At 45.6% G+C, this 14016-nt stretch overlaps 1 protein-coding gene across 1 annotated transcript in view; it reads left to right on the top strand.

Moving 5' to 3' along the window:
* Positions 1 to 14016, top strand: part of LOC144720453 (calcitonin gene-related peptide type 1 receptor-like) — a 48710-nt gene that overhangs the window by 20073 nt on the left and 14621 nt on the right. Inside the window, exons 4-10 of the mRNA XM_078597258.1 lie at positions 489 to 599; positions 742 to 854; positions 2261 to 2352; positions 3174 to 3300; positions 5051 to 5204; positions 5945 to 6005; positions 9123 to 9189. Coding sequence (XP_078453384.1) covers positions 489 to 599; positions 742 to 854; positions 2261 to 2352; positions 3174 to 3300; positions 5051 to 5204; positions 5945 to 6005; positions 9123 to 9189 — 725 coding nt within the window. The remainder of the gene's footprint in view (positions 1 to 488; positions 600 to 741; positions 855 to 2260; positions 2353 to 3173; positions 3301 to 5050; positions 5205 to 5944; positions 6006 to 9122; positions 9190 to 14016) is intronic.

Consider the following 14016-nt stretch of genomic DNA (forward strand, 5'->3'; position numbering starts at 1 on the left):
TTTGTAAGACTGTTGTTATTGTGACTATGGGGTACTAGTGAGGATATAAACGAACACATTCATTCATTTTCATTTGAATGTTGTTGTGTTTATACTCTTTGTTTTGTCGGTAAAGTCACGTAGGTGAAAACAAAATAAAATAAAACTAAATTTAATCACGACGTTTCGGTAGCAACACAAGCATCCGTCATCAGGTGTTGCTTCCGAAACGTCGTGATTTAATTTAGTTGTTTTATTTTTATTTTATTTTGCTTTCACCTACGTGACTTTACCGAAAAAACCAAAGAGTATGGATCCTTGTAGTCATGAAAACTTCAAATCTAGAATGTTGTTGTGTTCTGTACACCTTAAAAAGAAGTCGATGTGCCCCCAAGCTGAAACAAGCATTGGATGGTGATCACGAGATAGTGGTGGACCGTTCACGTTCCTATGCCAGGGACTCGTCCATCCATCAAGTGGTCCTCACGTGTGCTACCCCCTCTCACCAGGAGCCTTCTGCCCACGTACGTGGGACGGGTGGATGTGCTGGGACGACACTCCAGAGGGGACGATGGCCTCACAATTCTGCCCTCCATACTTCAAGGACTTTGACACCTTTGGTGAGAAGGAAACCTTCAACGTCGTGGCGGTGTTGTGAAGTGGCGATGCACGTGCTGCAGAACCATTTGAAGGCTCGGTGCGCCTTACGTTCTGCGGGTTGTGTTACTTCGCTGTACTCAAACGTGCATTATCCCGCTCCAGAGAAAGTTACGAAGATCTGCAACGCCAGCGGAGCATGGTTTCGCCACCCAGAGAGCCAGAGGACATGGTCCAACTACACTCTGTGCAATGCCTTCACCGAGAAGAGAGCACAGGCAAGGTCGCCGGGTCTGTAGCGGAGTGTGCCAACCACTACGCTACTGCTCTACACACACACTCGAATACAAATATCCCACATTTAGGCTATAGCAGCAGGCTGTGTGAAGTTCTGTTCGCGAGCACCTATTTTAGTATTTCAGAAACTTGACCATTTACTTGCATACAGAATAACCGCCGTTCTCCACGAAGTGGCGGTGATGTCACTATGGTGCTTGTGCCAGGCTAGGTGCACTTTGAAGCCACATGTTGAAGGCTCGTTGACAGGATGTCACAGGACATACCAAGTTGTTTTGGGTTAACTGCTATTCACGCTCAAATGTAATGTGCAGCCACACACCATCATATATTACACACAAAGGACACACGCACACACACACTCACGTAGACCAGGGAGCATGCACTCACTTCATCACATGCACACCCACACAAGACGAATAACCCAGATTTATCCTCATTGATAACGGGAACACAATCACCCACCTCTCAAAAGGCACCAAATCAAATATTAGTGTATTTATGCTGCATATCTTGAGAATAGTCAAAAGGTCAGATTTGAATACCTTTGTCCACAGATACAAATGCTCTGTGCACAGTGATGTGCAGTTTGTCCCATCCCTGAAAAGTCTTCACTTTCGATGCCAGGTGCTGCCAATACAGGGATGCTGAAAGTTTACCATACTTAAAATAAATGAAACCTATTCACTTCTCTGGTGGCAGGCATGCTCCAGTGGGGGAGGGTTAGCACACTGGTCTTGACTCTGAGCTTGGCTCCGCGCCTCTGAGTTGCGGCCACTACGTCTGCAAATTTGCGTGCGTTACAAATTGTATTATTATTAAACCAGAGGCGACTGGTTCTATCTCCTGGCGTCACAGTTAAAAAATAGGGTGCAAGTTTATTACATTATCCTGCCCTTGACGTCCACCCAGCAGTATAAATGGACACACGAGTTAGTCAATCAGCAGGTCACGTGCAGTGGGACAAAGTGTGGGTTTCTCCCACCTCTTCCAATACATCTGGCCACTGTGGATGAGTTGGTTAAATACCCTCTGGAGTAGGCTTTCTAGAACTCCATGTATGATGTATGCCGGTTGAACTTCTTTCTCACCGTATGCAGCCAACTACGCTAATCAGAGGTTCGGGTGGGGGGGGACAATCTAAACACAAAAAGCGGTTCTAAAGAAATGCGTTTTCAATCTAGATTTAAAAGTATGTGGCTCCCGTGGCTTGGAGACACTTCCGCCAGCAGTGGGATGAGAAAGGCATTGCACCTTCACCATATTTCACCTCACTTGCAGAGGGGTTACTTTGCAGAAAACCTCAGAGCGCTCTGGGTGCCTGTTCTCACGCTGTACTGTGTGGTGTCTGTGTGTGTGTACGTTCCCGTGTGTGAACACCCTGAAGACCACGCTGAACATGTATTACCTGGCAGTCATCGGCCACGGCCTATCCATCGTCTCGCTGCTCTTCTCTCTCCTCATCTTCTTCTACTTCAAGTGAGAGCGCTGCCCCCCCCCCCCCCCCCGTGCCCACCAGTCCAGCGAAGGAGATCCCCGCTTAGCCTCGTGGGGTGCGACGTGGGCAAGCGATGGGGTCTTGCTCACCCTTGTTGGCGGGCCCGAGCTAAATCGCTTGAATTCCACATTCCTATGCTGGGAGTAAGGCATGTAATCCATTTCTACCTGCGGCGAGTCGACTAATTCGTCATGGCTCTGCGTCACGATTCAATTCAAGAATCGATTGCTTTTTGTGTCTTTGTGCAGTCGGGTTCATGTTAATGCTCGTTTGTCCTGTAACGTTTGCACAGTTTTGCTCACTTTATTAGCCCAAAATGTATGGAGGATGATGTTATTTCATACCGTACGTAGCCAACTGTACTCATGGGAAGTGCACATGTAACATAGTTATGTAATTTGCATTAATAACACATTTTTACACAAACCGTTCAACGCACGTATTGCGAGCGTGCTCCGTGATTATTGGAACCCCCGTCTATTTTGAATAGCGGTACGCATTTTAAAAGCCTTGGGGGAATGGTGGTCTGCGTTGACCCCTGGCTGACATTTAAATGTTCCTAGCGGTTTTGACACAGCATGTTCAAGCCAGATATTACGTGTCTGGCAGCCCCTCTTCTCCACAACTTGCACGCACATAAAATTTGGACACGTTTATATATATATATTTAAATAAAAAAAACTCCACGTACATATACCCATGAAAACCACGCATTCGTACGGAGGCTCTTCAAGCAATGCAAGTAAAGGCTTGCGTTGGAGGACATTTCTCCCCGTGGTTGGCTGCCCCCCGTGTCGTGCAGGAGCCTCAGCTGTCAGAGGATCACGCTGCACAAGAACCTCTTCAGCTCCTACCTGCTGAATTCCGTGGTCACCATCATCCTGCTGTCGATGGTGGTGACCAGCAAGTCGTTCATATCCTCCAACCCCGTAAGTGAAGCCCGCCCCATCGTATATCTGGATTTGGGTTCAGGACGTCCGTTTCGCCCAGATGGTTTGCTTCAGGCGACAGGACAAAAACGCGTAATAGGTAGACCCGCGAGGTTACCGCAATTCACTCAATCGCACCCTAAAGACTTGTTGTAACCATGAACAGCATCAGAACACGAACAGGCTGCGCAAATCTACTTCGTGAATAGAAAATGTAAGACAAGCAACAGTGGTGCTATTACCGTGGTCATGCCATCCTAACTGTGGACCACATATAGTAAACCGCTATGGTCTGCGCTCCTTCAACAGAGGAATGGCAACACTACACGCACTCTCTTCTGAAGCCCCTCTCGTACTCGGCAGACCTCGATATTGGCATTCATTGCTGGGCAAATTGCCATCCACAAGAACAGAAGAATAGCCAAACCCTCTTTCTCCTCCCCTGTAATTTAAATCAAGTTCAACTCCTTGGCTTCTGTTTGTGTTGCTTCCTCAAGTCTGTGGCAACACTCAGAAGTGCAAGAAGCAGGCAGGGGTGGGGGGGGTGAATAAACTACATGATCTCACATTCGATATTTCACGGATTGTTTCCTTATGCATGTTCATGTTAATAACTTATCCACAGTGTTAGCTATGATAAATAAATGTAGCAATGTACCCCAATGACAAATGAGTACGGTTCAGTGCTCATTTCCGTTACGGGTCCTGAGCCGGTGGTGGAAAATTAATTTACAAGGATGGGGACCAATGCTTGCACATGAAAACCCACTGTTGACTTCCCTCAACGTGTTATTTACAACTGCATGATTATATTAGTTTAGTTCCATATTTAACGAGCATTTCCAAATGGAAAGCTGCTTAGGAAAAGTTCTGCAAAGTCATTGCATTTATCGCGAGCGTGTCCTACAACTTGTGGAACCTCAGTCTACCCCCTGAACAAATCACCAAATAACTTCCCGCAAAGCGGTGCGCATTTTATCCGCCCTGGAACAATGCTGGGCTGCGTTGACCATCGACTTGAATTCCACGTGGAAATTCTCAGGACTGAAGTCCCAACAATCGATACCGAGCTGTGTGGACCAGTCCGCCTCGAATTAAAGTAAATATTACAAAATCCAAGTCTCCTCTGTTTACCACCGCACCCGACATGCCTTCACCTCACTTAAGTGTGCACTGCTCCACCCATCCCTTCCTTCCTTCCTTTCCCTGCACTCCATCTCGACCAACATCTCACCAACCAAATAAACCTCCATTACTCTCCCTCTGTAAACATTTATTTAATACATTCTCTTTTTTTTTTACATCCTTACAATTAGCCAGCACGCGTTGAATACGAACGCCTGTAATTATCAGAGGCAGAGTTGAATCCTGCAAAGAGAGAGTCACCTCGTGTGCGACACTCGCCTGGGAAGGGACGCAAGGTACCCACGTTTCTGCGTGGAGTTGTGAGCATCATTCCCCAACTGCGGATGGGGTTTCCTGAACGTACTTTCATTTCCTACGGACACAAAAATAAGAAATTGGTTAAAACATCCCAAAAAGCAGTACACCATCCTTGAAATACGTTGTCACCGAGGCCTTCCTTTGACAAATTAAGCGCTGCACCGCACGGCACATGACCATTCTCGCAGTGACCCCTCCATCGAGTTCCCCAATGCCCTCCGTGCCATCCGAGCGCCGCCGAGCGTTGCAGCGAGTCGCCACATGCCAACCGTGCCTCTCTCTGTCACCCCCCCCCATCCCACTGCAGGTGGGCTGCAGAGTGGTGCAGTTCTTGCACCAGTACCTCATGGGGTGCAACTACTTCTGGATGCTGTGCGAGGGCATCCACCTGCACACGCTCGTCGTCGTCGCCGTCTTTGCAGAGGAGCAGGAGCTCGTGTGGTACTACCTGCTCGGCTGGGGTGAGCATGGCCAGGCGAGCGCGAGACCCGGCGCTTGTGCTCAAGGCATGCGTCCGCGTGTGTTGTCGCGTCCGCGTATGTGCAAAACAAAAAAAAGTCTGCGAGGCCGCGTGTTGTTTTATAAACTATTTAAAACTACTATTAAACTACAATAGTGTTTATTTTACCAGGTAAAAACCCACAGAGCTGTACAGATATTTTGCAGAAGCGACCTGGTCACAAATGATAGCTCAACTAAGTGGCTTATACTGGTAGGAGCCTCCTGGTTACACCAGCCCACATGGGATTATTGTGTCCGTCCGTCGTGCAGGGAGGGGCTGGGAGGGGTGGGGAGGGGCTGGTCACCCCGTGGTGCCCTTATAAAACTCAACGTTTAAACCTACTCACGCCGGCTTGTGCCCGCCCTCACAGTCAGCCATATTTGCGGAATACACCACGCCGCCGTTGACCCTGGCCATTGACCAAGCAACCCAACGTTCCTACCAGCTCCCTCCACAGGAATGTGTATGTTTATGTAATTACAGAGTCCCTGACCTTTGAAAACACGCTTGTGCAAACCATGAGACAATATCAGCCGTGTTTGACTGATGTGTAACTACAGTAAGAAGATCTAATTACAGTAAGAAGATCTGTATGGAAGTACCGGTCAGTGTGGTGTCAAATGCTTAACAATGCAAAACAATGAATAGTGCTTGAAAAGAGCACACAAAGTTTACAAATCGTTATCAAACTCTCGACAGGTTTCCCGTTCATCCCAGCCATCCTGCATACCATCAGCAGGTCCCTCTACTACGACGACGAGTGAGTGCGATGTGCCACATTTGATTACCACACACCCAAAACACACCAACACTAACAGTCAAAGCCATCACGGAACCATGAAATGGAATCACAATCAGCAGGCGAAAAGCGTGCTGGGTTTGCTGGCTATAGCCATTCAACAGGTCACGGCAGCATTGTTAATCTTGATTTGAAGCTTTCGCGACTGCAAGAATCCATACTCTTTGGTAGGTAGCATTGTTAATGTTTTCACCGAATAATGCATTCACCAAATTAAATCCCATTCTATTATTCCAAGTGACATTTTATCAGCTCGAGATACCGTACTGGCATCATGGTTCGCACACTGGATTTACAAATCGAGTCGTCGCCGGTTCCAGTCGATCTCCTGGCACCAAAAGTTGAGACAATGGGCCACGTTTCTTAAACTCCCACCACCTCTGCCCGCCCAGCATTACAAATGGCTACACCTCGTTAGTCAGTCAGCAGGTCAAGCATGGTGGGGTAAAGTCCTGCCACCTCTTCTAAGACGGAAAAATAGGCCAAATACTCTCGCTCTCGATGGGGCAGTGGAGTGAAGGGCTGCACCTTGACCGATTTTATCAGCTGCTCCGTGCTGCACGTCACAGGAAGGCCACGCTTGAAGGGGAGGACTCTGTGCCCCCGGGCTTTGGGGCACAGTGGACACGTCGCAGCTACAGACAGCATTCGGCAGGGAGAGCAGGAAGCCCGTGTGTCGGTCCTGCCGGTGACCATTACATTAATAACCGCTGCTATTGGAAGAAAAAGAAATGTTAAACGCGTGCATCCGTGATCCCGTCAATCAGGCACCTCTGAAACAACAACCGAGCGCAAAGTCCTGAGCCAGCACAGATACCCAGCCCTTCCTGTTTGGCAGCCTGGGCGTACCCCGTTTCCACCGAGCGTGGCGAGCGTGTTGTGAAAGTTACTGTGAATCCTGCCATGGGTGCTCCGATCATGTACTGGTCGACGATACCGCTTCTATTACTACAGTTAGAGAAGAGTGGAGACTTTGGATGTATCGATCATCTGAAAACAGTTGCGTCTCAAGATGCTCAACAAAGAAACAGTGGGAATGGGCTTGGTAGGGGTGGGAGGGGGAGGAAGATCAGGAAGGGGGGGGGGATGTGATACATTATCGGTTTCAAACACAAATAAGGATGTTGAGATTAATACGCCCACACATCGCATACACATGCAATGTACGTGCCTACACACGCGTGCGCTTATTCTGCAAACGTTACTCATGTTCTTGTAAACGTACAGAAATAGCATTTTTTTACATGGAATCTGGCCATATCACCAGTCAAAAAACTCTTAAAATTGTCATCTTGAAGTGTCATTTCCAAAGGCCCAAAATGCACATATTTAAATAGTGCTGAATGAGTCGGTTTTTTTTTTCAATCAAATAAAAAAATTGCAGGCTTTCATCCAGAATACATTTTATCAAAGGGGTTGCAGTTTATTTTCCCTTTGAAGTTAATATTAAGCCATAGACACCCGATTTCTAATTCCTCGTGATATTTCATGTTCGTGACGCGATTCACACGTTTGTGAAAATGGCTTTTCCATTTTGTGGAGGGAAAAAAAACCCATGTGGCAGAAAACTGGAAACATATGTCAACTCTCCGACAAAGTGAGGAAGCATTGTTTTTTTTGTTAGCAACAAGCATTTTTAGGACATCTGCCTCTTTCCCGACCACCCCACGTGTTCATAGAAAAAAGGTTCAACTTTCCCAATAGAGTCCCAACAATAAGCTCCGTAAATAATGACACACACGACCTCCGATGCCGGGCATCTTTATTGTTAGAATGGCTCCTACACCGAAAATGTAAAAAAATTTTAAGTCTGTGCCTATCGACGACATTCCAAGCAACATTGTAATTAATAATCTGCCCAAATGGGTCGTTAAAAACCTCAATCGTTCGACAGCTAAACACACGTTAAATTGTCACTTGCAAAATGGAAAATAAATTTCAGGAAGTCTCCCCGAATTCCTGGATTTCATATTTTGACATCATGGATCTTGTCCCAATGATGTCTGACGTACTTCCAAACGAAATAGCACATCTCATTGCAAAATTTGGTTTTTGACAATTGTTATTGAATTTACCAGCGAGCCGAATCGATTATAAAAATTGCACGTGAAATGCTTAAGGCGACAATTATATTTGTTTGTTTGTGGTGGAGGAGGCGTATAACGACACAAATTCGGCCAAATGATTGTGGCCTAAACCAAAAGTAAACTTTGAATCAAAACAGACTCGGCAGATCTAGTTTCAAATATATTTCAAAGATAGTGGAGGAATGACAATTTGTATACTCTTTGGTTCTTTTGGTAAAGTCACGTAGGTAAAAAATAAAATAAAAGTAAATTAAATCACGACGTTTCGATTGCAACACATGCAATCGAAACGTCGTGATTTAATTTACTTTGATTATTTTTTATTTCTATTTTTTCACTTTTATTTTTATCTACGTGACTTTACCGAAAGAAGCAAAGAGTATGGATCCTTGCAGTCACGAAAACTTAAAATCTATAATGACAAATTGGTTTGAAGAAGTGGTAGTGTTCACTACAACAATACACCGCAATTTTACACACAGCTGCTTACATTTGTGTTAGCATGATGGTTAAAGCAAGCCAAGGATTGAGCAGAAATGCCTGCAACTGGCTACACCATAGTATCCGCACATTACGACTGGAAGGGGGAACAACAACAAAAAAAGTTCTAGATTTGAAGCTTTCGTGACTGCAAGGATTCATACTCTTAGTTCTTTCGGTAATATCACGTAGGTAAAAAATGCAATTAAAATTAATAAAAAAAAATCTTGATGCAGCAAATCTGGCTCTGACGGTCCCACCTGATGACGGAGACTTGTGTTGCCTCCGAAACGTAGTGATTTTTATTTTATTTTTATTAATTTTAATTTAATTTTTTACCTAAGTGACTTTACCGAAAGAACTAAGAGTATGTAACATAAAAAGTACTAAAGTTTGCGCATGCCGTGCGATGTCGCTTGTGCCACCCCAATATCGTTGTTATTGCGGTGCTGTGCGTGCGCTTGTGCTGTAGCAAATGCCATATCTGTGTGCATGCTGTGTGTGTGTACAGCTGTTGGATCAGCTCTGAAACCAGTCTGCTGTACATTCTGCACGGGACCTTCGTGACAGCACTGGTGGTGAGGAACGCTCACATATGCAAAGATCCCTTGTATCGCCTTAGCAGATTGTAGGAGCAAGTGCTGTTAGCGAGCACCTATGAAGGCCGGCACGGCACACGAGGTGGATGGCCAGCACCAGTTATTAATTTGAGGCCGAGTCGACCTAAGGGAGGCCCAAGACTGGTGTTAGCCGTGAGCAACAATGGAACTGCTATTGCCAGGTTGGTAGCACAGCGCGTTATCCGCTACACTACCGCTCGCCACATATATGCACACACACACACACACTTGCATGCCCTCATAGAGGCAAAGGTGCCCTGTTTACACATTCAAACCGTTGGGGAACGTGCTGTTAGCAAGCATCAACTTTTAAAACCAGCACAGTACACGAATACGTTTGGAAGACCAACATCACCCACAGTGATCTCTGCATTGTCGAGGTTTACATGGCGCTCCTTTATGGCTCAATACATCTAGGGGAAATCCAGGACACGTTCTGACACCACTGGCCACCGATATTTGTCATCAAACACAACCTACCAGGTTGAAGCGCAATACGCCAACCACCGTGCCACCACTCGCCACAACACATGCACGTTCAGTTGGACACACATACACTTAAACATTTCTACAAAGGGACCTACGCTTACCTTGAACAAGGTATACGCCCAGTTCATGTACTATGTTCCTTATGAGACCTTGTGGTTTTGATTTCCTAATTAATGATATTTGTCGCAGACAATGTCAGAGCCACACGGTCACGATGCCAGCTACTGGGCCTTTTTGTCCCGTACTGCCCTTGTATGCCGCACCCTTCGGATTTGGTGTGTGTATATATACTGCATAAATACTCAGGGCCCAGATGATTCAGCCAACCGTGTCTGATTGCCTCTCTCGCCACACAATGGGCATGGTCGTAAATGGACTAGCGAGCAAGTACAGCCATTGGGGGCGTCTTAATCATTCCCAACACAATGGGTCACATCCCGATTGGGATGGTGTCCACGTTCAACCAATGGGTGCGTGAGCCACTTTGCTCCCTCCATTGACTGATTTCACGTGTGTGTCACCATAACCCAAACCCTCCCTCCAGGTTTTGCCACCCGTTTCCAATGTGCCCCAGCAAAAGTTACATTCATCCGGTGAAGGGAAAATGTCAAATAAACCCAAGTCCGCCTGGCTACTTCTGACCCCCACCTATCCCCCCCCCCTCTATATTATCTAGTATCACACTAGGCGTCATTTAAGCACTGCATCTGCCTGTACCCAACGAACCGCATCACTTTAGAGAATTCGTAGAGATACACACAATCAAGATGGGGATAGCTGAAACACAGCCTAGTCTGAGATTTTAACCCCAAACTGGAGGGCATCATTATATTGCCTCAGGCCAAACCCACTTTCCCATGCATTGCACTATGTTTGAGGTTTTGGTAATTTCTCAGAAAAATTGCAAGGTAGATGTGTGCAAATGAAATTTGCTGCCTCAAGCTCAACAGACTGCTGACATATCTATGTGGAGTTGGATTGTTCTCCCTTCATTCGTGTGGTTTTTCTCCAGGATCTCTGGTTACCTCCCAATCACGAATACATTCAAAGAACAAAACATCCCCTAGCAATGTGGAGGCTCAGTGAGGCCCTCCTGGGTAAACAAAGAACGTTCTAGTACTGCTGTTTAGGTTTTTAGCGGTTGTGCTGTGTGGCTCCACGTCCTCAAGAAGCTTCCAGCACACAGAGCGCAACGTGGAACGTACCCCGAACAACGCACAGCACAACCAAAAAACACGTCAGAGAGCTACGAAGAAGTGTATGAAGAGTGTAAAGTCATTTCTGCTTGCCGCAACGTAAGCAGCTGCTGGCCTTATAAAAAAAATTGTTATCTATGATGAAATCCATCGCCACGCATCACTTAATGCCATTCCGAGAACTGCGTGTTCCCTGTGGCTCCAGGCTATTCTGACAGGCAAGGCTGACTTTGCCACTGTGGTGGCAATTTTTTTTTCCGCTGAGAAATGAACAACTCCCTCAGAGGAAATGCACCGTTGAGTGAAATTACTGCGTAAACATGAACTCAGGGCTTGGGATCGAAGTGGGTGGGTTTTGTCGTCTTTAGGGAGGCACTTGGGCTCTGGAGGCTGAGCAGGGAGGTCAAGGGTTGAGACTGGAGATTGAACGGTTTTTTTACATACTTTTTATTAACTCACACTGTTGTTGTTGTATTCTCAAATCTTCTAACTAAATTTTTACCCACTTCCCAATGTGGTATCGACTGCAAACTTGGTATACGTATGTCATACTGATGACAATACTATATTCTATCATAAAAAAATAAAACAAATATTTGAAAACATTATTTTATATGTTACTAGCAGGAAGTACCCGGCGTTGCCCGGGTCCTAAAAATATTTCAAAGCTACTCTTAAAAATGTAACAGCAGTGCGTACTGACTGTGGTGGTACCTGCTATGATGACAGTAGTGTATACTGTGGTGGTACCTGCTTTCACTGCAGTAGTGCATACTGTGGTGGTACCTTCTATGATTACAGCAGTGCATACTGACTGTGGTGATAGCTGCTATGATTACAGCAGTGCATACCGACTGTGCTGGTATCTCTTATCACGACAGTAGTACATGCTGATTATATATCAGTATTTATCGACTGTATAGCACAAAGTACTCACCTGACAGAGTGGCGTGGTGAGGCCTAGTCCCGTGCAGAGCCTCTGGCCTCGCCTAGATTGTCCAGCCTGCCGAGGTGGCACCTTGGCAGGCTGGGGCTGGGCTGCTACCCCTGCCCCCCCAGCCACGATCTCCCCGGCCGCTCTGCAGTAATATCTACGGCCTATAGTGAGTGGTAGCATCTAGCGACTGTATAGTAGTAATAACTGCACGCATCGGGGTGGGGGGGACATCACACAGTGAAGAATTTACCTGAGCGTTTAGTGTATTTCATAGGATTTTTAACGTGAAAGAAAATGTCCCCCTCACTCCCACCGAAGGCGTGCGACTTGGCATGGGCCGTCTCCCCCACCAAAGGCGCGTGAGTTGGTATGATCGTGCACGCGTAAGAAATAAATAAATAATAGTTTTGCGCACAAAATCGCACTCAATCGCTAATTAAACTAATTTAAAGTTGACGAGTGTGAAAGAGGAATAGCGCTTGCTGATCGCGGGGCTTACGGCGTGGTGCCTGGCTATTTTGTTTTCACATAAACCCCACCGTTGGAGAGCCAAGCGAGCGACCACAAACAAACCCACAAAGCCACAATTTTTTACTTATATATGTAAAAGAAAGAAGAAAGATAAGATATATAGAAGAAGATGTTTCGGCTTGGCTCTAAATGTCCACGCTCAACTGCAGTTGGCTGTAAATGACCACGGTCTCTTACGTTATGGCAAGCTTCGGGGCCACTTCCTGGAGTCGTGGAGTTCTTCCATTGCTAGTATGGTACATTTCATTAAAGCGTGTTTTAAAAAAGTTTTTTAAAATATTACTTATTTTATGACCCAGAACAAATTGCTATGCCGCTGCTGCACTGTGTAGACATAACTCCGGGTTTCACTTGTGGCAAGGCCTGTGGCCTTGGGGTACAAAAAAAACATGTTCACTATTATTCTTTGGTTCTTTTCGGTTAAGTCACGTCTAAAAATAAAATAATAAATTAAAATAACATATTACGACGTTTCGATTGCAACACAAGCAATCATCATCAGGTATAAAAGAAATAGCAACAAAAATCTAACTAGAAAACTATAGACAGACATACAAGCAGACAGACATCACAACGGCACACAGAGAGAGGACACAAATCGGCACAAAGAGAGGGGTCGTTTCTGTGACGGTCCCTTAAATATAGAGAGGGGGGGGGGCGGGGACGGAGAGAGGGAGGGGGCAGAGAGAATTAGCATATCAATGAGTGTACGGCAACGTACTGCTGTTGCAAGTAAGATGACAATGTGGAACGGGCACGCAAAATTGAAAACGGGCACGCAAAATTGAAAATTAGGAGACAGGCACACGAAAATTAAATAACCTAGCAAAATATCGAAATGTGATGTAATACAACACAGAGAGTCGGTTAACACACAATTAACGCATAGCCTGGTTGATTACGTGTTTCAAAATTTGCTAAGTTAGAATTTTAAGTGTGAAAATTCCAAAGAGAGGACACAGGCAGAGAGAACAAATAGCCAGAAAGAAAAAGGATAAGCTTAAAACTTCCCCGTAGAAGTGGTTCAATCTTAATTTAGGAGCTTTCGTGACTGCAGGAATTATTCTTTGGTTCTTTTCGGTTAAGTCACGTCTAAAAATAAAATAATAAATTAAAATAACATATTACGACGTTTCGATTGCAACACAAGCAATCATCATCAGGTATAAAAGAAATAGCAACAAAAATCTAACTAGAAAACTATAGACAGACATACAAGCAGACAGACATCACAACGGCACACAGAGAGAGGACACAAATCGGCACAAAGAGAGGGGTCGTTTCTGTGACGGTCCCTTAAATATAGAGAGGGGGGGGGGGGGCGGGGACGGAGAGAGGGAGGGGGCAGAGAGAATTAGCATATCAATGAGTGTACGGCAACGTACTGCTGTTGCAAGTAAGATGACAATGTGGAACGGGCACGCAAAATTGAAAACGGGCACGCAAAATTGAAAATTAGGAGACAGGCACACGAAAATTAAATAACCTAGCAAAATATCGAAATGTGATGTAATACAACACAGAGAGTCGGTTAACACACAATTAACGCATAGCCTGGTTGATTACGTGTTTCAAAATTTGCTAAGTTAGAATTTTAAGTGTGAAAATTCCAAAGAGAGGACACAGGCAGAG

Source organism: Lampetra planeri, chromosome 1, assembly GCF_965212315.1.
Source record: "Lampetra planeri chromosome 1, kcLamPlan1.2.h2, whole genome shotgun sequence".
Lineage (NCBI taxonomy): Eukaryota > Metazoa > Chordata > Hyperoartia > Petromyzontiformes > Petromyzontidae > Lampetra > Lampetra planeri.